The 20563-nt window shown below is 38.5% G+C and overlaps 1 protein-coding gene across 3 annotated transcripts in view; it reads right to left on the bottom strand.

Annotated features, from left to right (window-relative positions):
• LOC114037613 (mucin-2-like) overlaps positions 1-20263 on the bottom strand; it is a 23566-nt gene extending 3303 nt beyond the window's left edge. For 2 of the 3 annotated variants that reach the window (XM_027854542.1, XM_027854544.1), the window contains exons 1-3: positions 20150-20263; positions 16601-16675; positions 96-687 (exon numbers count right to left, since the gene is read on the bottom strand). In XM_027854542.1, the coding sequence (XP_027710343.1) occupies positions 96-687; positions 16601-16654 (646 nt within the window). In that variant the 5' untranslated portion in view covers positions 16655-16675; positions 20150-20263. Of the gene's footprint in view, positions 1-95; positions 688-12062; positions 12140-16600; positions 16676-20149 lie in introns of those variants that run through there. The other variant, XM_027854543.1, reaches the window with a different exon arrangement.
• Positions 20264-20563: the final 300 nt, after the last annotated feature.

The raw sequence follows: 20563 nt of genomic DNA, 5'->3' as shown, positions 1-20563 counted from the left end.
AACTGGCTTCTTTTTGGTGACTGTTGTGGTCTGAGGATTTGGTGAAACTGACTTCTTTTTGGTGACTGTTGTGATCTGAGAATTTGGTGAAAGGCGCTTCTTTCTGATGGCTGTTTTGGGTCGAGGCTTTCGAGAAACGGGCTTCTTTCTGGTGACTATTTTGCTCCGAGAGTTTCGTGAAACTGTCTTCCCTCTAGAGACTGTTGTGGTCTGAGGATCTGATGAAACTACCTTTTTTCTGGCTGCTGTTTTAGGCTGAGGGTTTCGTGAAACAGCCCTCCTTCCAGAGGATGTTGTGGTCTGAGGATTTGGTGAAACGGCCTTCTTTCTGGGGGCTGCTTTGGGTCGAAGCTTTCGAGAAACGGGTGTCTTTCTGGGGGCTGCTTTGGTCTGAGGATTTTGTTGAAGAGCTCTCCCTTGTGCTGCTGTTTTTCTGGGAGATTTTTGTAGAACAGACCCCCCTTTTGCATCTGTTTTGGTTTGGGGTTTTCGTGCAACACGTTTGCTTTGCCTTGCAGGTTTGCTTTTTGAAGTGCTTGCACTTGAAGGAGATCTTGCTGCTTCTATCCTCTGTCGAGGAGGTGAATTTTGCTGTGATTGCATTCGGTTAGACTTTTGAACATAGCCTGACTGATCAGTCCTTTTCTGATCAAGTGACCCAGTCTGTCTCTGCTGTGTCCTACTTAACTGCAGAAATAAAGAAATATGCAGAGTTAAACATGTATAAAATTTTAGAGTTAGATAATGAACTAGCTGGTGCAGTGGGTAGAGTGCCAGGTTTGGAGTCAGGAAGACACATCTTCCTGCGTGCAAATCAGACACTTACTGTCTGTGTGACCCTGGGCAAGTCACTTAACCTCTGCCTGCCTCAGTTTCCTCATCTGTAAAATGCAATTAATAATAGCACCTACCTCCTAGAGTTGTTGTGAAGCTAAAATGAATAAAAGCACTTTGCCAACCTTAAAGTATGATATTAATGCTAGTTATTATTATTATTCTTATGAATATGGAACACAGTTACAGTCTCTCTTGCAAAAAGTATAAATATTGTTACTGTATCTTTGAGTTGTAATGGAGGTTTGGCGCATACCTAGAGCCCCTAAGATGGCATCAATCTTGTGGAGGACAATAGAGGACTGCTTTCAGGAAGCTGGAAGACTGGCAAAATAATGAACAGTTTGTGTTGGCTTACCAAGTGGTTTGGAGCAGCCGTCTTCCATTGGCTGGGCAGTTGGAACTGTTAGCGTGTTTGTTTATTTTTTATTATTATTATTTTTAGGCAATTGAGGTTAAGTGACTTGCCCAGGGTCACACAAGCTAATAAGTGTCAAGTGTATGGTCTAAGGCCGGATTTGAACTCAGGTCCTCCTGACTTCAGGGCCGGTGCTCTATCCACTGCACCACCTCGCCGCCCCTGTTAGTGTGTTTAAAACAGTGTGGCTCAGAAATGACTGCAACTTAGGTTGGATTCATGTCTGAGGGAAAAGAGGGCTTGAGGGTCACTTCCTTCCCCTCACTGAGGCTATGTGGTCTCAAGAAATTGATCGGTTCTTTTTGGTTTGTTCATTTCAGTTCAGATCAGAAAGTGTAGCTGACTTGACTTGACAAGCTAAGGGGACCTGGGAGTCCAAGAATCCAGGCTACGTGTTGAAATCAATGCAGCAGAAGTGGACTGCCTTGTTGGCTTGGGATGTGAATTGGGTCAGACTTATTCAGTGTAGGAACTGAGCTAAGCTTTCCTAATCTCTTCCTCCCTTCCTTTGCCTCTCCCTCTAACTTCCAGAGAGTTGGTAAAAGAGGTATTATGCCAATGAAGTGTTGGGGGAAATGTTTGTACTTTCTTTTAGCTGTATCTTTGAAATAAATATCTCCTTATAAAAACATATATGATGTTAAGTGGTTAAATGGAATGGGGCTGCTGGTCATGGACTCCCTAAACTATGGGTAACAGAGCTGCTGGAGGCTCAGGCTGATGGCAGACATAAGAGACTCCCCAACTCCTGCAGGTTACCTGAGAACTGTGAGGGGGCTGGGCCTCCACATGCTTCAGTGTAGCCCTAGGGAAATGCAGAAAAATCCTACCTGGCACTAGACACCACCACTAGGACCCCAGCTCATCACCAGGTAAGCTGCCAGACCCCTAAAGTCTCCAGCAGTGCCAGCCATCCCCTACCCCACCTCCTCAACACAGTACCAGGCATGAGGGTCCCCTGTGAACCTCAAGGCAACATCAGCACAGTGCCTTGGAAACAGCCAGGGCCTGCAGCCACTGGCACAAGAAGCCTGAGACAGAGAGCCTTCAACCGTGGGAGCAGAGATCAAATTTAAAAGAAAAGAAAAAGGCCAAACAAAAGGTGAGCAAAAAACAGGAACAAAAAAAAAAGAATTTGATTATAGAAAGTTATTGTGCTGACCAAGACATAAACTCAGAAGAGGACAATGATGTCAAAACACTTCTGGGCAAAACTCCAAAGAAAAATGGGAAGTGGTCTCAGGCCCAGAAAGAACTCATGAAAGAGCTCAAAAAGGAGCTTAAAATCATGTAAGAGAAATCAAAGAAAAATTGGGAAAAGAAATGAGAGTGAGGTAAGAGAATTATGGAAAAAAAAGTCAACAGCTTGGAAAACTGCTTAAAAACAGAACTGGCCAAATGGAAAAGAAAGTACAAAAACTAATTGAGGAAAACAACACCTTAAAAGTTAGAATGGGGGGGGCGGAGCCAAGATGGTGGAGTAAAAACAGTGACTTGCTTGAGCTCTCCCCCAAACCCCTCCAAATACCTGTAAAAATGACTCTAAATAAATTCTAGAGCAGCAGAAGCCACAAAAAGACAGTGTGAAGAGTGAAAAAAATTTCCAGCCCAAGACTGGAATGGTTGATTAGAAAGGTCTTGCACTGGGCTGAGAGAGAAACACAGATCAGTGTGGGTGTGAAGACAAAACAGGCCTTAGCAAACCTGGAGCAGGCCTCAGAGGACTGAATCATAGGTGGCTGTGTCAGTTTCCAGACTTCTCAACCCACAAACGCCAAAGACAACTTAGAAGGTCAGTAGAAAAAGTCTGTGACTGTGGTGAGATAGAAGCTTGGTCCCAGGCCCAGTCCTGGCACAGCCCTGGGGCGGCGGCTGCTTCCTGAGCTTCCAGTCCACAGACTGAGGGGGAATTGAGTGCCTGATCAGAGGGGGATTGCAGGGATCTCTTTGCTGGTGCTGAGGCAGGATTCTCTTGCTTTGCCTGTGCTTGGATCTGGGTCACAGTTCTGAGTGGCGGTCCTGGGGAAAGGAGGAGTGCTGGTGTGGTGGAGCTTGTGGTGGCAGTGGAGAGGAAATTCTCCTCACAGTTCCAAGGCAGAAAAGAGTGCTTCTGGTCACTCATAGACCAGAACACAGGCTAGGAAAGAAGTAAATACCTCATCCTTGATCATACCACCTTAGAAGAACTGAAAACTTACAGGTCCCTAAAAGTATCTCTGAAAACAGATGCACAAAACCCCAAAAGCTTGGGACAGTACATTCTCTACATTGGAAGCAGACTCTTACCTTAACAAAGAGTTTAAAACTCAAGTAATTGGCCAAGATCATGAGTAAGCAGCGCAAAAAGAGTCAGACTATATTGTCTTACTTTGATGACAAAGAAGATCAAAACATACAACCAGAAGAAGAAAACAAAGTCAAAGCTCCTACATCTAAAGCCTCCAAGAAAAATATGAATCAGTCCCAGGCCTTGGAAGAGCTCAAAAGGGATTTTGAGAAGCAAGTAAGAAAAGTAGAGGAAAAACTGGGAAGAGAAATGAGAGTGATGCAAGAAAATCATGAAAAACAAGTCAACAGCTTGCTAAAGGAGACCCCAAAAATACTGAAGAAAATAAGATCTTAAAAAATAACATAACCCAAATGGCAAAAGAGGTCCAAAAAGCCAATGAGGAGAAGAATGCCTTAAAAAGCAGAATTGGCCAAATGGAAAAGGAAGTCCAAAAACTCACTGAAGAAAATACTTCCTTAAAAACTAGAATAGAGCAATTGGAAGCTAGTGACTTTATGAGAAATCAAGACATTGTAAAACTAAACCCAAAGAATTAAAAAATAGAAGAGAATATGAAATATCTCACTGGAAAAATAGCTGACCTGGAAAATAGATCCAGGAGAGAGAATTTAAAAATTAGTGGACTATCTGAAAGCCATGATCAAAAAAAGAGCCTAGACATCATCTTTCAAGAATTTATCAAGGAAAACTACCCTGATATTCTAGAACCAGAGGGTAAAATAGAAAACAAAAGAATCCACTGATCACCTCCTGAAAGAGATCCCCAAAGGAAAACTCCTAGGAATATTGTAGCCAAATTCCAGAGTTCCCAGGTCAAGGAGAAAATATTGCAAGCAGCCAGAAAGAAACAATTAAAGTATTGTGGAAACACAATCAGGATAACACAGGATTTAGCAGCTTCTACATTAAAGGACTGGAGGGCTTGGAATATGATATTCTGGAGGACAAAGGAGATAGGATTACAGCCAAGAATTGCCTACCCAGCAAAATATAATCCTTAAGGGAAAAAATGGACATTCAGTTAAATCAATGACTTTCAAGCATTTTTGATGAAAAGACCAGAGCTTAATAGAAAATTCAACTTTCAAATACAAGACTCAAGAGAAGCATGAAGAGGTAACCAAGAAAGAGAAATCATTAAGGGACTTATTAAGGTTGAACTGTTTACATTCCTACATGGAAAGATGATATTTGTAATTCATGAGACCTTTGTCAGTATTAGGGTAGTTGGAGGGAAAAAATTATATGCATAGATAGATTGATAGATAGAGGGCACAGGGTGAGTTGAAGATGAGTGGGTAATATCTGAAGAATAAAATTAAGGGGTGAGAGAGGAGTATCCTGGGAGAAGGAGAAAGGGAGAGGTAGAATGGGGTAAATTATCTCACATAAAACAGAAAAGAAAAGGCTTTTTATAGTGGAGGCAAAGTGGGAGAAGGTGAGAGGGAATGAGTGAATCTTATTCTCATTGGATTTGCCTTAAGGAGGTAATAACATACACACTCAATTGGGTATGGAAAGCTATCTTACCCTACAGGAAAATAGCTGGGAAGGGGATAAGGGTGGGGATGATAGAGGAGAAGGCAGACTTGGGGAGGGGGTAATCAGAAGCAAACACTCCTGAGGAGGGACTGGGTCAAAAGAAAGAATAGAATAAATGGAGGGTGGGATAGGATAAAGGGAAATATAGTTAGTGTTCCACAGCATGACAACTATGGAAGTGTTTTGCAAGACTACACAAGTATAACCTGTATGTAGTTGCTTGCCTTCTCAATAAGAGTGGTTGGGGAGGGAGGAAGGGAGAAAATTTGGAACCCAAAGTTCCAAATGTTAAAACAAATGTTAAAAAATTGTTTTCACATGCAACTGGGAAATAAGATACACAGGCAATGGGGTATAGAAACCTATCCTGCCCTACAGGAAAATAGCAGAGAAAGGGGATAAGAGACGGGGGGCAGGGGGAGATAGAAGGGAGGGCAGATTAGGGGAAAGGCTATTCAGAATGCATGCTGTCTTGGGGTTGGGGGAGGGATGAGATGGAGAGAAAATTTGGAACTCAAAATTTTGTGGAAGTGAATTTTGAAAACTTAAAATAAATAAATTAATGAATCTTTAAAAAAAAAAGAAAACAAAGTTAGAATTGGGCACCATCATGAGTCAATAAAACAAATTCAAAAGAATGAAGAAATAGAAGAAAATACCTCATGGGAAAAACAAGTGACCTGGAAAATAGATCTAGGAGAGAAAATATCATAATCATTGAACTACCTGAAAGCCATAATCAAAAGGAGGACCTGGACAGCATCTTTCAAGAAATTATCAAGGAAAACTGCTTTGATGTCCTGGAGTTAGAGGGCAAAATAGGCATTGAAAGAATCTGCTGATCACCTGAGGAAAAAGATTCCAAAATATATACCCCAAGGAATATTATAGCCAAATTTCAGAACTATCAGGTCAAGGAAATAGTACTATGAGTGGCTAGAAAGAAACAGTCCTGTATCAGACAGGGCTTGGCAGCTGCTACATTAAAGGATCAGAGGTCATGGAACATGATATTCCAGAGGGTAAAAAGCTAGGACTACAACCAAGAATCACTTACCTGGCAAAATTAAGCATAATACATCAAGGAAAAAATGGTCATTCAACAAAATAGGAAGATTTCAAGCCCAGAATTAAACCAAAAATTTGCCCTCCAATATCAAGATCCAAGAGAACCATAAACAGGTAAAAAGGGGAAAGAAAACATAAGGGATTCAATAGAGCTAAACTGTTTACATCCCTATACAGGAAGATGACCCTTGAAACTCTTAAAAATTGTGTCACTAAAAGTATAGATAGAAGGAATATACTTAGAGGGTATTGGTGTAAGGTGAATTTGAGGCAATGACATACAAATTAAGGGATGAGAAAGAATGAGAAAGAGAAGTACATTGGGTGTAGAAGGAAGGGAGAGGTAGAATGGGTAAATTATCTCACATGAAGAAGTGATAAAGACTTATTACAATGAAGGGGAAGATGGGGGGGGGAGTGATGGGCATTGCTTGAACCTTACTCTCATCACTATTGGCTCAAAGAGAGAATAATATACACAATCAGTTGAATATAGAAATCTATCTCACCCAACAGGAAAGTAGGAGGGGAGAAGATTAAGTAAAGTGGAAGGGGTGGGGACTGACAGAAGGGAGGACAGATCAGGGGAGGTGGTAGATAGAAGCAAAAGACTGGTGAGGTAGGAAAAGATGAAAGGAGAGAGAGGACAAACAGGAGACAGAATATGATGGAAGGAAATATACAGGTAGTAATCATAACTGTGAATGTGAATGGCATGAACTCTCCCTTAAAATGGAAGCAGATAGCAAAGTGGACCAAAAACCAGAATCCTACAATATGTTGCTTACAAGAAACACACTTGAAGCAGAGAGACACACAAAGAGAAAAGATAAGGGTCTGGATCAGAATCTATTATGCTTCAGCTGAAGTAAAAAAAAAAAAGCAGGGGTAGCAATCTTGATCTTACACAAAGTAAAAGCTAAAATAGACCTAATTAAAAGAGATAAGGAAGGAAACTACATCTTGCTAAAAGGTACCATAGACAATGAAGCAATATCAATACCGAACCTAGATGCACCAAATACTTTAGTATCCAAATTTTTAAAAGAAAAGTTAAATGAATTACAGGTGGAAATAGATAGGAGTACTATAATAGTAGGAGACTTTAATCTTCCCTTGTCAGAACTAGATAAATCTAACCAAAAAATAAATAAGAAAGAAGTTAGAGAAGTAAACAGAATTTTAGATAAACCAGATATGACAGAGATCTGGAGAGAACTGAATGGAAATAAAAAGAAATACACCTTTTTCTCAATGGTTTATAGTACCTTTACAAAGATTGACTGTATATTAGTACACAAAAATTTAATAGTTAAAAGTAGAAAAGCAGAAATATTGAAAGTATCATTTTCAGATTGTAATGCAATAAGAATCATATTTAATAAGGGACCAAGGAAACATATATTAAAAACTAATCAACCTAATTAAAAAATGAGTGGGTTAAAGAACAAATTATAGAAACAATCAATAATTTCATTAAAGAAAATTACAATAATGAGACAACATATCATAACCTATGGGATACAGCAAAAGCAGTAATTAAAGGAAAATTTATTATCTCTAAATGCTTACATCAATAAAATAAAGAAAGAAAAGACTAATGAATTGGGTATGCAATTTTTAAAAACCTAGAAAAAGAACAATTAAAAATCCCCAATCAAAGACTAAATTGGAAATCCTAAAAATTAAAGGTGAAATTGAAAGTAAAAAAAAAAACCATTGAATTAATAAATAAAACTAGGAGTTAGTTTTATGAAAAAACAAATAAAATAGATAAGCAATTAGTCAATTTGATTTAAAAAAGAGAGAAGAAAATCAAATCACTATTATCAAAAATAAAAGGGGTGAATATACCACTAACAAAGATGAAATTAAAGCAATAATAAGGAGTTATTTTGCCCAATTATATGCCAATAAATTTAACAATTTAAGAGGAACAAAAGAATATTTACAAAATATAGATTGCCTAGAGTAGCAGAAGAGGAAATAGAATATCTAAATAGACCTATTTTAGAAAAAGAAATTGAACAAGTCATAAGTGAGCTTCCCAAGAGAAAAGCGCCAGGACCAGATGGATTGACAAGTGAATTCTATTGAACATTTAAAATCAACTAATTCCAATATTAAATAAATTATTTGGAATAATAGGTAAAGAAGGAATCCTACCAAATTCCTTTTATGAAACAAATATGATACTGATACCTAAAGCAAGAAGAGTAAAAACAGAAAAAGAAAGTTATAGGTCAATTTCATTAATAAATTTGGATGTAAAAATCTTAAATAAAATACTAGCTAAAAGATTACAATAATATATTACAAAGATTATATATTATGATTAAGTGGGATTTATACCAGGAATGTAGGGATGGTTGAACATAAGGAAAACTATTTACATAATTGATTATATCACTAATAAAAGTTTTAAAGTCATATGATTATATCAATAGATGCAGAAAAATCTTTTGATAAAGTTCACTCATTTTTATTGAAAACTCTTGAAAGTATTGGTATAAATGGATTTTTCCTTAAATTGATAAAAAGTATTTATCTAAGGGGCAGCTAGGTGGTGCAGTGGATAGAGCACTGGCCCTGGATTCAGGAGGACCTGAGTTCAAATCTGGCCTCAGACACATAACACTTACTAGCTGCGTGACCCCGGGCAAGTCACTTAACCCCATTGCCTAACCAAAAAAAAAAACCAAACCAAAAACAACCCAAAAAACAAAAAAAAAAATTTATCTAAACACATCAGCAAGCATCATTTATAATGGGGATAAACTAGAAGCATTCCCAGAAAGATCAGGTGTGAAATAAGGATGTCCACTGTCACCAGCATTATTCAATGTTGTATTGGAAATCCTAGCAATAACAATAAGAGAAGAAAAAGAAATAGAAGGAATTAGAATAAGGAGTGAGGTAATAAAACTATCTCTTTTTGCAGATGATATGATGATATGTATGGAAAATCCTAAAGATTCAACTAAAAAGTTAGTTGAAACAATTAATAATTTTAGCAAAGTAGCAGGATATAAAGTAAATCCACGTAAATCATCAGCATTCCTATATGTCACAAACAAAACTCTTTAAGAAGAGAAGTAAAATTTAAAATAACTCTAGACAATATAAAATACCTGTGAGTACACCTGTCAAAACAAACCCAGGAACTTTATAAACAAAATTATATAAAAAACTTTTTATAAAAATAAAATCAGATTTAAATAATCGAAGAGATATTAATTGTTCACAGGTAGGAAAGGCCAATGTAACAAAAATGAAAATTTTAACCAAACTAATCTATATATTCAATGCCATCCCAATTAAATCACCAGGTTTTTTTTTACTGAATTAGAAAAAATAATAACAAAATTCATTTGGAAAAATGAAAAGTCAAGAATATCAAAGGAAATAATGAAAAAGGGTGTAAAGGAAGGAGTTTTTAGCAGTACCAGATCTTAAACTATATCATAAGGCAGTAATTATTAAAACTATCTGTACTGGTTAAGTAGATCAATGGAATAGGGTAGACATACAATTTACAGCAGCAAATAATATAACCTCGTATTTGACAAGTGTAAAGGCTTAAGATTTTGGGATAAGAATTCATTATTTGGGAAAAATTCAGATAAATGGAAAGTAGTATAGCAGAAACTGAGCATAGTCCAATATCTTGCACCATATACCAAGATAAAGTCAAAATGGATACATGACCTAGATATAAAGAGAGATTTTACAAGAAAATTAGAAAAACATGGAACATATTACTTATCAGACTTGTGATTATGCAAACAATTTATGAATCAACAAGAGATAGGGAGCAAAGTTATGTGTAAAATGGATAATTTTGATTAAAATAAATTTAAAAGTTTTTGTACAAATAAAACAAACATAGCCAAGATCAAAAGGCAAGCAGAAATTTTGGGGGAAAATTTTATAGACTTTCTCAGATAAAGATCTCATATCTAAAATATATAAAGAAGTTTGTCAAATCTATAAGAATATGAGTCATTCCCCAAATGATAAATGGTCAAAAGATGTGAACAGGCAGTTTTCAATGAAGGAATCAAAACAATTTATGGTCATATAAAAATGATCTACATCATTATTGATTAGAGAAATGCAAATTAAAAGAGCCTTGAGATATCATTTTATATCTCCCAGACTTGCTAAAATGATAGAAGGGGAAAGTGACAAATGTTGGAAGGGATGTGGAAAAATTGGAACACTAATTCACTGTTGGTGGAATTGTAAAATGATCCAACCATTTTGGAGAGCAATCTGAAATTATTGCTAAAGAGTTATTAAGCTACCTATATACCCTTAGACCCTGCAATACCACTATTTGGTCTATTTCCAAAGATAATTAAGGAAATGGGGAAAATATCTATATCTTCCAAAATGTTTATAGCAGCTCTCGTTGCGGTGGCAAAGAACTGGAAATTGCAGGGATGCCCATCAATTGGGGGATGGCTGAACAAGTTGTGGTATTATGATTGTGTTGGAATACTACTGTGCTATAAGAAATGATGAGCTCAGTGATTTTAGAAAAAATATGGAAAGACTTGCATGAAATAATTAAGAGTGAAATGAGCACAACCTGCACTGGACTATGCTCCCCTTTTACCTAATTGAGACAGATCTTTCCTGCAGTCCTTCTAAGTTATCTTGGGCTGGAAAATTGTTTCACCCCATCCTTTCATTTGTTCTGTTGCTATAGAATTTGTTTTGAGATATGATTTAACGTAGTTTCAAGGGAAATTGGGGGGAGCTCAGGCAACTTCCTATCTTTTTTCTGTCATCTTGGCTCTGCCTGCACTGGTCACATTGAAGAGTTTATCCTTAGATCAGTGATTGTTGCTGCTATTTCTAGAACCTTTTCTTGACCTTGACTCTACCTTGTAGACTCAGACTACATCTCAGACACCAGCTTTCTAACTCCTGTTCATTTGTCACAGTATGGGTCCATTATTAGGGTTGAAATGTTTTTTAAAGTACCATAGAATTTCCTCAAGGAAAGCCTTTACTTCTATTCCCTTTTCCTCCTCCCTCCACCATGTAATGTCACTGTGCTGCAGATTATTATATCACGTTAGTCATCTCCATATTTATTACTTGTCCATGAAGCTGTGCTGTCTTTGGTAAATTATGCTTGTAGGCAGCTAGATAGTGCAGAGGATGAAGTGGTAGACTTGAGTTCAAATCCTGCCTCAAACACTAGTTGCTTGACCCTGGGCAAGTCACTTAACCTGTCTGCCTCAGTTACCTCAGCTGTAAAATGGAGATAACAATAGCACCTGCTTCACAGAGAGGTTTCAAGGATCAAATGAGGTAACATGTAAAGTGCTTTGCAAACTTTAAAGTGCTATATAAATGATAGTTATTTTAATTTTTATTATATCACTTACATCAATGCTATAGAATGAGAAGAAAAATGTGCCTTCTCTGGAGACTTTCAAAAGAAAGTATATTATTTCCAATATGTATAAAGATAACTCTCTAATTTTCTGTCAGGGAGTTCCCTGGTTTTCAGTTTGTTGTTGTCTCTCACTGATGAGTTGGTTTTCAAAGTATGATCATGTCTGCTAAACTTTTCTTGTTTTAGTGTTTCACTTTTTCCAACTACATGTAAAAACAATTTTTAACACTCATTTAAAAAATTTTGAGTTCCAAAGTCTCTCCCTCCCTGCTCACCACCCTTCTTGAGAAGGCAAGCAATTTGAAATGGTTGGTGGTTGCTTGGTTGGTTTTTGTCCTTAGTACTCAAAAAAGACCAAAATAACACCACTATGTCAAGGTTAATGTGTAGTGTGTCTGACCGATCAATATAAGCTCAGAAGGCTTTACCTCAGATCAGACACAAATCGTCCATAGGAATATTTGGAATGGAGTTGTCTCTGAATTTATGCATCTCACCTTTCTTTTGAGCTACTGTAATTCTGCTTTGCTCATGCAACACCTTCTTTGACGCAGACGTGCCATGCTGGATGGTCCTGTGCCAGCCTCTCCCATGTCTCATAATCTATTCCAAAGTTCTTCAGTGAGACCTTGAGAATGTCCTTGTATCACTTTGTCTGACCTCCCTGTGAGCACCTGCCTTGCGCAGATTCTCCACAAAATAGTCTTTTAGGCAAGCATGCATTTGGCATTTGAACAATGTGGTTGGTCCATTGGATGCTTGGCACTTCAGCTCAAGAAAGGATCTCAGTATCTGGTACAGTATCTTGGCAGATGATCTTCAGAATCTTCCTAAGACTATTCAAATGTTAAGTATTTCAATTTCCTTGCGTGGAGCTGGGTCCAGATTTCATAAGCATGAGGTCATCACAGTGTCTCTGTAGACCTTCAGTTTAGTAGGCAGTCTAATCCCACACGTTCCTTTGGCGCCTCCCAAACACTAGACTAGCTCTGGAGATGTGTGCATCAACCTCATCGTCTATCTGTACATTCTTGGAAAATATATTGCCAAGGTAAGTTAATTATCCACAGCATTAAAAATTTCTCTGTTTGCTGTAACTGATGGTTCCATGTATGGATGGTTTAGTGCTGGCTGGTAGAAAGGTTTTTCTTGATGTTATTTGTCAGGCCAAAATTAGCACAAGCAACGGAGAAACATACTCTGTTGCATCTCTGCCTCAGGGACTGCATTGAGCGCACAATCATCTGTGAACAAAAAGTCACACACCAGCTCTCCCTCTATTTTAGTTTTGGCTTGCAGCCATTTCAAATTAAATAACTTACAATCAGTACGGTAGCTGACCTTGATGCCGTTTTCATCCTCATTGAAGGTGTCTGGCAACATCGCTAAAACGTCATACTAAAAAGCATGGGAGCAAGCACCTGCCCTGCTTCACTTCATTGGTGTCTGGGAGAGCATGACAGCATTGACCATCGTCCAGAACTCATGCAAGCATGCTGTCGTGAAACTGACATATAATATTGATGAACTTCTCTGGGCAATCACACTTTGTTATGAACTTCCACGAGCCCTCACGACTGAGCGTATCAAAGGTCTTGCTCATATCAACAAACCTGGTGCGCAGACATCTGTTCTGCTCTTGGCATTTCTCTTGGAGTTGCTGGGCATCAAACACCATACTGACTGTTCCTCGGCCCTTTCTGAAGCCGCACTGGTTCTCAGGTAGATGACTATCTTCCATCAGCCTATTAAAGAAGACTGTGACAAGAATCTTGGCAGCAATGTTCTGCTAGGTTTTTCAACAGTGCAGCTAAAATGATGCCTTTCTCTGATTAGTTTTATTCAAATATGTAACAGGTTAAAGGAATTGTCAGGGAACAAAACTATGGTTTCCTTCTTATTCTCAGTCAATTTAAAACATGCTATTTAATCATTTCTCTAACTGATCCCCAATCTTTTGATACAGATGAGGACTTTTATTGCATATGCTAAGAATGGAATTGGAAACAGGGAGGAAGTGAGCAGCACCGCCTTTCCAGCTATTTTTCACAATTCAACTTCATTCTTTGGATTGAAGTGTTTTGAATTTATGTATGTCAGAGTCATGCTTATGCAAGAATAAGTAAAAAGGTGCACCGCTGAGCTGAAAAGACATGATTCATGTATTTCCTAATCTGAATTTATTTGTCACTCTTCTTATCGTCAATCTCTAGTCTGACCATGTCACCCATTATTCAAGAAACTTCAAGGGGCAGCTAGGTGGCACAGTGGATAGAGCACCAGCCTTGGAGTCAGGAGGACCTGAGTTCAAATTCGGCCTCAGACACTTGACACTTACTAGCTGTGTATGACCTTGGGCAAGTCACTTAACCCCATTGTCTACAAAAGAAAAAAAAAGAAACTCTAATGATTTACCTATTATCTTCGGTATCAATTGTAAAATATTTTGTTTGGCATTCAAAACTCTTTACAATTCAATCCATTCTTGCGTTTGCAGTCTTTTTACACACTCTGCTTCCAGTTATACTTCTTCCCACAGAAGAGTCCATCCCTGGTCTCTGTGCACTGGCCCTCTCCCGAGTCTAGAATTCTCCTCACTTTCCTCTCAGAATCCCTGATCTCCTTCAAAGCTCAGATGAAGCATCAGGAGGCTTTTTTGGTCCCCCTAGCTGTAACGGGCTATTATGCATCTACTTTGCATGTGTCTTTTATATCTAGTTATTTACATATTGTCTTCCCTTTAGAATGTAACCTTCTTGAGGGCAGGAACTTGTTTTCACTTTTCTTTGCATTCCCAGTTCTTGGTAAGTACCTGGAACATGGTAAGCACTTAATCAATGCTTGTTGACCTACTGAGTGACTTCTGTGGATTTTCAAGAGAGTGACTACAGTGAAATCCAGATTTCCACTAGAAATAGATTGTAGAAATGACAATCCTTTGGACAGATATACAGAACTGGAAATCTAGAAGGAACCACTGAGATCCTCTAGTTTGAGATTTATTTATTTATTTTTTGATGGTATGGGCCCTCTGGCAGTCTGGTAAAGCTTATGGAATCCTTTTCAAAATTCTATTTTTAAGTGCATGAAATAAAATATACAGGCTTACAAAGAAATCAATTATATTGAAATACATTTGTCAAAACATTAAAAAGATAAGGTTATGGGTGTCAGGTTAAGAACCCTTGTCCTAGTTCACCTCCCCCCTCCTTTTTTTGTACAAATAAGAAATTTAAACTAAAGGTGAGAATTTTCTCCAGTGTGTAGGGGTAGTTGGTGGTAGTATCAGGATTAGACTTTAGGGTCTCTGGCACCAAGTCCAGGGTTTTTTCAAAGTGTATCATGAATTACCACTTAAAAGCAATTCTACCCAATTAAATTATAGATGTTTAATAAAATCTAATGTAACAACAGCTTCTATCATGAATTACTACTTTAAAACAATTCTAACCAGTTAAATTTTCAATGTTTAATAAAATCTAATGTAATAATAATTTCTATAATGACTAGCCACTTAAAAACAATTCTTGCTAGTTAAATCTTAGTTGCTTAATAAATTCCAAAGTAACAATAATTTCTAGACTGAGAACATTGGGTATCCTTTAATTACAGAAATTTTCATGCCTTTTGATTCATTTCTTTTCTGCCTATTTTCAAAGATATTGGAGTGAGTCAACATTTGTAAGCCCAGAAGCTTCCTCCTTTAAAGGAAGCATTCCATTTATTTAATGCCAGCTAAAGTTGATCTTGACCTCATCAATACATTTCACTATTTTATTGTGAAAGAAGAATTTTATATCTGTCTCTTGTACATCAACGTAGCTTTTCCTAAATCATTGCCCTTGAAGTCCTACCTTCAAAGCTCACATAAGAAGAGAAGACAAAAAAGAAATAACGCCCAAGACTTTCAACTTTGTCCCAATTGATGAAGATGTTTCAGTGATTTGCAAAAATAGAAAAGCAAGAGAGAGGTTTTTGTACAGACAGTTGCACCCTGCTCCGCCTGCTTTTTTGCCTTGGTGTAGTTTCGTCCACTAGTCTCTGGTTGACTTTCTATTCCTCATGTCAGCTCACCTAGTTGTCCTTGAACCCACGTCACCCCTCATGTTTCCTTTATTGTTTTAGCATGGCCCATTGCCTGAGGGGGGTATATCTACTTCAGGGTGCGAGAGGGACCAGGGGCTTCTTCAATAGTGTAATATAATGGAACTATAATTGACTCTGTCATCAGAGAACCCAGCCCAGCTACTTACTATCTGTGTGACATTGTAGAAATCACCTCAGACTCAGTTTCTTCATGGATAAAAATGACGAGAGTAGATGAACTGATGTCTCAGGTCTAGGCTCTATGATTCTATGCCAACAGAGTGAGAACTAGGAAGATGGCAAAGGTCGTTGCTCTTTTACTACTGGTGATTTGTGTCACGTGACATCTCCCTGAGCCACTCTGAGAGCTTCATTGAGAATCTAAATTTATACACCTCTTCTACTTCACTGAAAATCTTCTGAACCCACCAAACCTGTCAGAGTCGTCCAAGACTCAGGATGAAAAGTAGATTCCGTTCTCAAAGTGCCACCTATATGTGTTGAACCTCTTCCATTATACCCAGCACAATTGTACACCCCTTGAGTGGGGAATGAGGTGAATATAAATGAGGTGAAAATGTATCATACCCATTTAGGCCTTCCCTAAAGACTGTTCAGTCTGACAGAGGAACCCATACATATCCTTGCAAGCCTGATGATGGAAATGCCCTGTTCCACTCTATTTCAAGGCCCTTAGGACTACCCCAAACATCAAATGTGAAGGAAATCCAAATCTCAAATATGGAAGGCCAGTTGCCCTTGTTTAAATGAGGATGGGCAGAGAAAAGGAAGAGATCAGCCAGAACGTAAAGCAGTCAATCAGGCCATTCTGAATTCAAGAAGGTCAATTTTATATAAGCTAAAACTTATTTTACAGAAGATCTCCCATAGTTCTTTATGAATTAGAATAAGATGTGACAGCAGAATAATTGTGTTTGAAGAGGCTTACCGGGAAATATGTGACGAGAGCCAGGAGGCCCAAAGTCAGGTACAGTAGTTTCATCCTTTATCTTGTTGGCCTTTCCTGTAACAAGCAACATGATTTCCTACTGTTAGTTCTAGTAATAAAGAGCATGTTTTGGATGAAGTGGCATTTTCTTTGCAAAAGGAGCAATTGGCATAAGATTTTGTCAGGAAGGATGATTCTTTGAATGATGGCAAAGTGATGTGAAGATGCAAGAACTCTGCATGCTTTCAGAGAGGCACATGGCCCTTTAATTAAACGTCACTCTTGGGAGCACTTCATGTAGATTTGGTAGAAGGGCCTTTTCCATTACATTAAAAAAATCAGAAATCTGAAAATTTACTGAGAATAAAGTTGGAAAAGAATATATCATCATATTTGTCTCATTTATCGAATATGTATAGAGGCCTGGCTTAGCAGGTAGAGAGGGGGCCTTAGCGTCAGGCAGACTCAGTACTCAAATCTTACCACTGGCACTTATTACTGTGTGGCCAGGGGCAAATCTCTTGCCCTCTCAGTGCCCAGACAGCCCCTTAAGTCTATAAGTTCCTGAGTTGCTCATGTGTATCAGTGGAGGATATTTCCACACCAGGAGTTTCTCCAATGTATGAAAACCCCAACCAAGAAACATATAATCCAGTATGGTGGAAGTACTGCTTTATGCGTAGTATTAGTCATTTAATTATCAAGTTGGGGTGCATCTTTCCAGAATGGAGATTTGGGAACACATGCAGTAAAATTCTTGTCATCTACAGCACATACTTCCATTTCAAGGCGTCTTTTCTAACTACTTTTTCCTTCTTCTGGAAGGAGGGGTCAGTGCACCAGATCATTTCTGGGAGAGATTTGACTGAAGATTAAGGACACTTGCATTTCTTTACTACAATCATTGGTTGGTTTAGGGCCTTTCTCTCCTCCCCAACTTCTTCCCACATGCTAGAGGACTTTACCAGACATATTAATATGCCCTCAAACACCCTAACCTCCTAATCCCTCAATTTACTCATTTCCTATAATCTCCTCCTCTACCCCACCTCAGCTGTACATCACCCATAAATGCACCACTTCCATGTTCATGAACTCTGAAATTCCTTGATCTAATCTCAATTGGTTCTCATTCCACCTCTCCCTCTGCCTTGCAGCCCCACAGCCTAGTCTTCATCCTCACTGAATACCCAATCCATTTACGCCCTCAGTTCTGGCCCGGGCCATCAGCCCTGCACTGATCTCCCTCACTTTACTTCATTATCTCTCCCCCTTGGTAGATCCATTGAACCCTACCCTGGTGTCTTCTCTGGCACATTTTTGGTACTTTTTTCTCGATAGGTTTCCATGACTTCTTTCCCACTTCTCTCCTCCCTGTGAGTTGTGTTTGCTGGATTTTCATCCAGGTCATACTCACTAACTATGGGCTTTCCACAAGCCTCTGTCCTCACCCCTTGTCCTCCATCTGTATTATTTCACTTGGTGATCTCATCAGCTTGTATGGGTTCAATTATTTTTGTTGTTCAGTTGTTTCAGTCACATCTGAATCTTTGTGACCCCATTTGGGGTTTTCTTGGCAGATACTGGAGTGGTTTGCCATTTCCTTCTCCGGCTCATTTTATGGATGAGAAAACTGAGGCAAGCTGGGTTTAGGGACTTGCCCAGGATGACACAGATAGTAAAGGTTTGGGGCTGGATTGGAACTCAGGTCTTCCTGACTCCAGGCCCAAAGCTCTATCCACTGAGCCACCTAGCTGCCCCAGATTCAGTTATTATCTTTATGCAAATGATTCTCACATCTTTCTCTACTTATCTAGCCCTCACTACTCTTCTGACCTCCAGCCCAGCATCTCGCTGGATGTCCCATAGACCACTTAAACTAAATATTCAAAAGTGAACTCACTTTTACTTCTCACCAACTTCCCTTGTTCTTAACTTTCCTATTAGTTTTGAAGACACTGCCATCTTCCAGATGTTCTTTTCGACTCCTGCCTCTCCTTCATCTTCCATACACAGTCCGTTGTTGCCACGTCCTGATGTTCCTGTCTTCATAACATCTCCTTCATACACCCCCTTCTCTCCTCGGATCACTTTGATGCAGCCTTTATCACTTCACTCCTGAGCTTTTGCAATGGCCTTTCAGGTAGCTTCTCTGCCTCAAATCTCTTCCTGTTCCAGCCTGTCCTCTCCTCAGCTATCAGACTGATCTTCCTAAAACTCAGGTTTTACCAGATCACTTCCTAATTCAATTAGCTGCAGTGGCTTCCAGAATCAAATATAAAATTCTTTGTTTAGTATTCAAAGTCATTCACAACCTGACCCCCTCCTTCTAATCTTCTTGTACCTTAATCACCCACACATATCATGTGATTGATCCAGTGACACTGACCTTCTTTTTTTTCTTTTAAATAGTATTTTATTTTTTTTCTCTTACGTGTAAAGCCAATTTTAACATTCATTTTTAAATAAAATTTTGAATTCTGAATTTTCTTTCTATCTCCCTCCTACCCCTCCTCCCTAAGGCAGTAAGCATTTTGATATAGGTTATATATATGTAGAATCACGTAAAGCTTATTTCCATATTAGTCACTTCGACACTGACCTTCTTGCTATCACTTGCACCAGGCCATCCAACTCCCAACTCTCTACATTTTCACTAGCTTTCCCCTCACGCCTGGAATTCTCTCCTTTCTTGTCTTTGCTGCCCAACTTCCTTGGCTCCCTTCAAGTTCCAGCTAAAATTCCACCTTCTACAAGAATCCTTTCCCAGTCATCCTTAATTACAGTGCCTTCTTTCTGACATTATGTCCGATTTATCTTGTATGTGTGTCTATATATGTGTATATACAGACACACATACATACATATATAGACATACAGATATATAGGTATATATACATATATGTATATGTGTGCATGTGTGTGTATGTATTTACATATGTATGTATATATTTGATTTGAACGTAGTTGTTTGCATGTTGTCTCCCCCATTAGAATGGAGCTTGTGGAGGGCTGGGAATGTCTTTTATCTTTCTTTGTAGCCCCAGCACTTAGCACCGTTCCTGATACAAAGTAGGTGGTAAATTAATTTTTGCAGACTGACTGACGAGTATAGCTACTTTTTCTTGTTTGTATTTGGGTTTCTCCTGTGATGTATAATATGTACACAGAAATTGGAATTATGGGCAGAAATGAGAAGCCAACTACTCTTCAGGCAGTTATATTTTATATATTTAGGAGAAATTCCTTTAGGTCACTGTAATGCTCTTTTCTGTTCAAATGAGCATCAGAAGGCATTAAGAGATGCCCACAGAAAATAAGTCTCCACATTGTGCATTAGAACAGGGAAAGCTTGTTCATTAAAAAATCCCCAAATAGCTTATTTCTTACTGACTCCACTGCAAATCACCACCATTCTCCACTTTTTCATCCAAAAAGAATATTGAGCCAGGTGGAGCTGGGACAAAGACCCACGAAAGTGGAAAGCCCCAGGATCTGAGCAGAAGCCAGTAGTCAGGAGTTTTAATACGAAAATTCCCAAGTACCTACCTTGGTAAGAGAACCGTCTTCCAAAGTCTGGTTTGAAGGTTTGTCAGGGTAATTCCAGTTAGCTTCTGTGTCTTGACATTCTGAGAATGGTAACTGACAGCCAAGATAGAAAATGATAAGAAGGGCCCACCTGAGAAGTTGTGCTTCTTATAATCTCCTATTTGATTGCTTCTGGAGATAGGAAAACAGTTTGATGGAAGATAATGTCACTTCTGGGTTATTACTCAAACAAAGGAATGATAGTGGCAGTTTGCTAAAGTTGGCACTGCTCCTTACATGTCAGTTTCTTCCTGAAGAAGACCTTGACTTGATGAGAAAGAATCTCCAAGTGTATATTCCCTAGAGTGCACTTTGAACATTCACTGAGTTGGCTTTCTTTAGTTAGCATATTTAATGGTCTGAAAAAAAATCTAC

This window comes from Vombatus ursinus, unplaced genomic scaffold (genome assembly GCF_900497805.2).
Source record: "Vombatus ursinus unplaced genomic scaffold, bare-nosed wombat genome assembly UNPS02010461.1, whole genome shotgun sequence".
Lineage (NCBI taxonomy): Eukaryota > Metazoa > Chordata > Mammalia > Diprotodontia > Vombatidae > Vombatus > Vombatus ursinus.
Note: the sequence above shows the minus strand (reverse complement) of the source record. Positions and strands in the feature narration are given on the sequence as shown.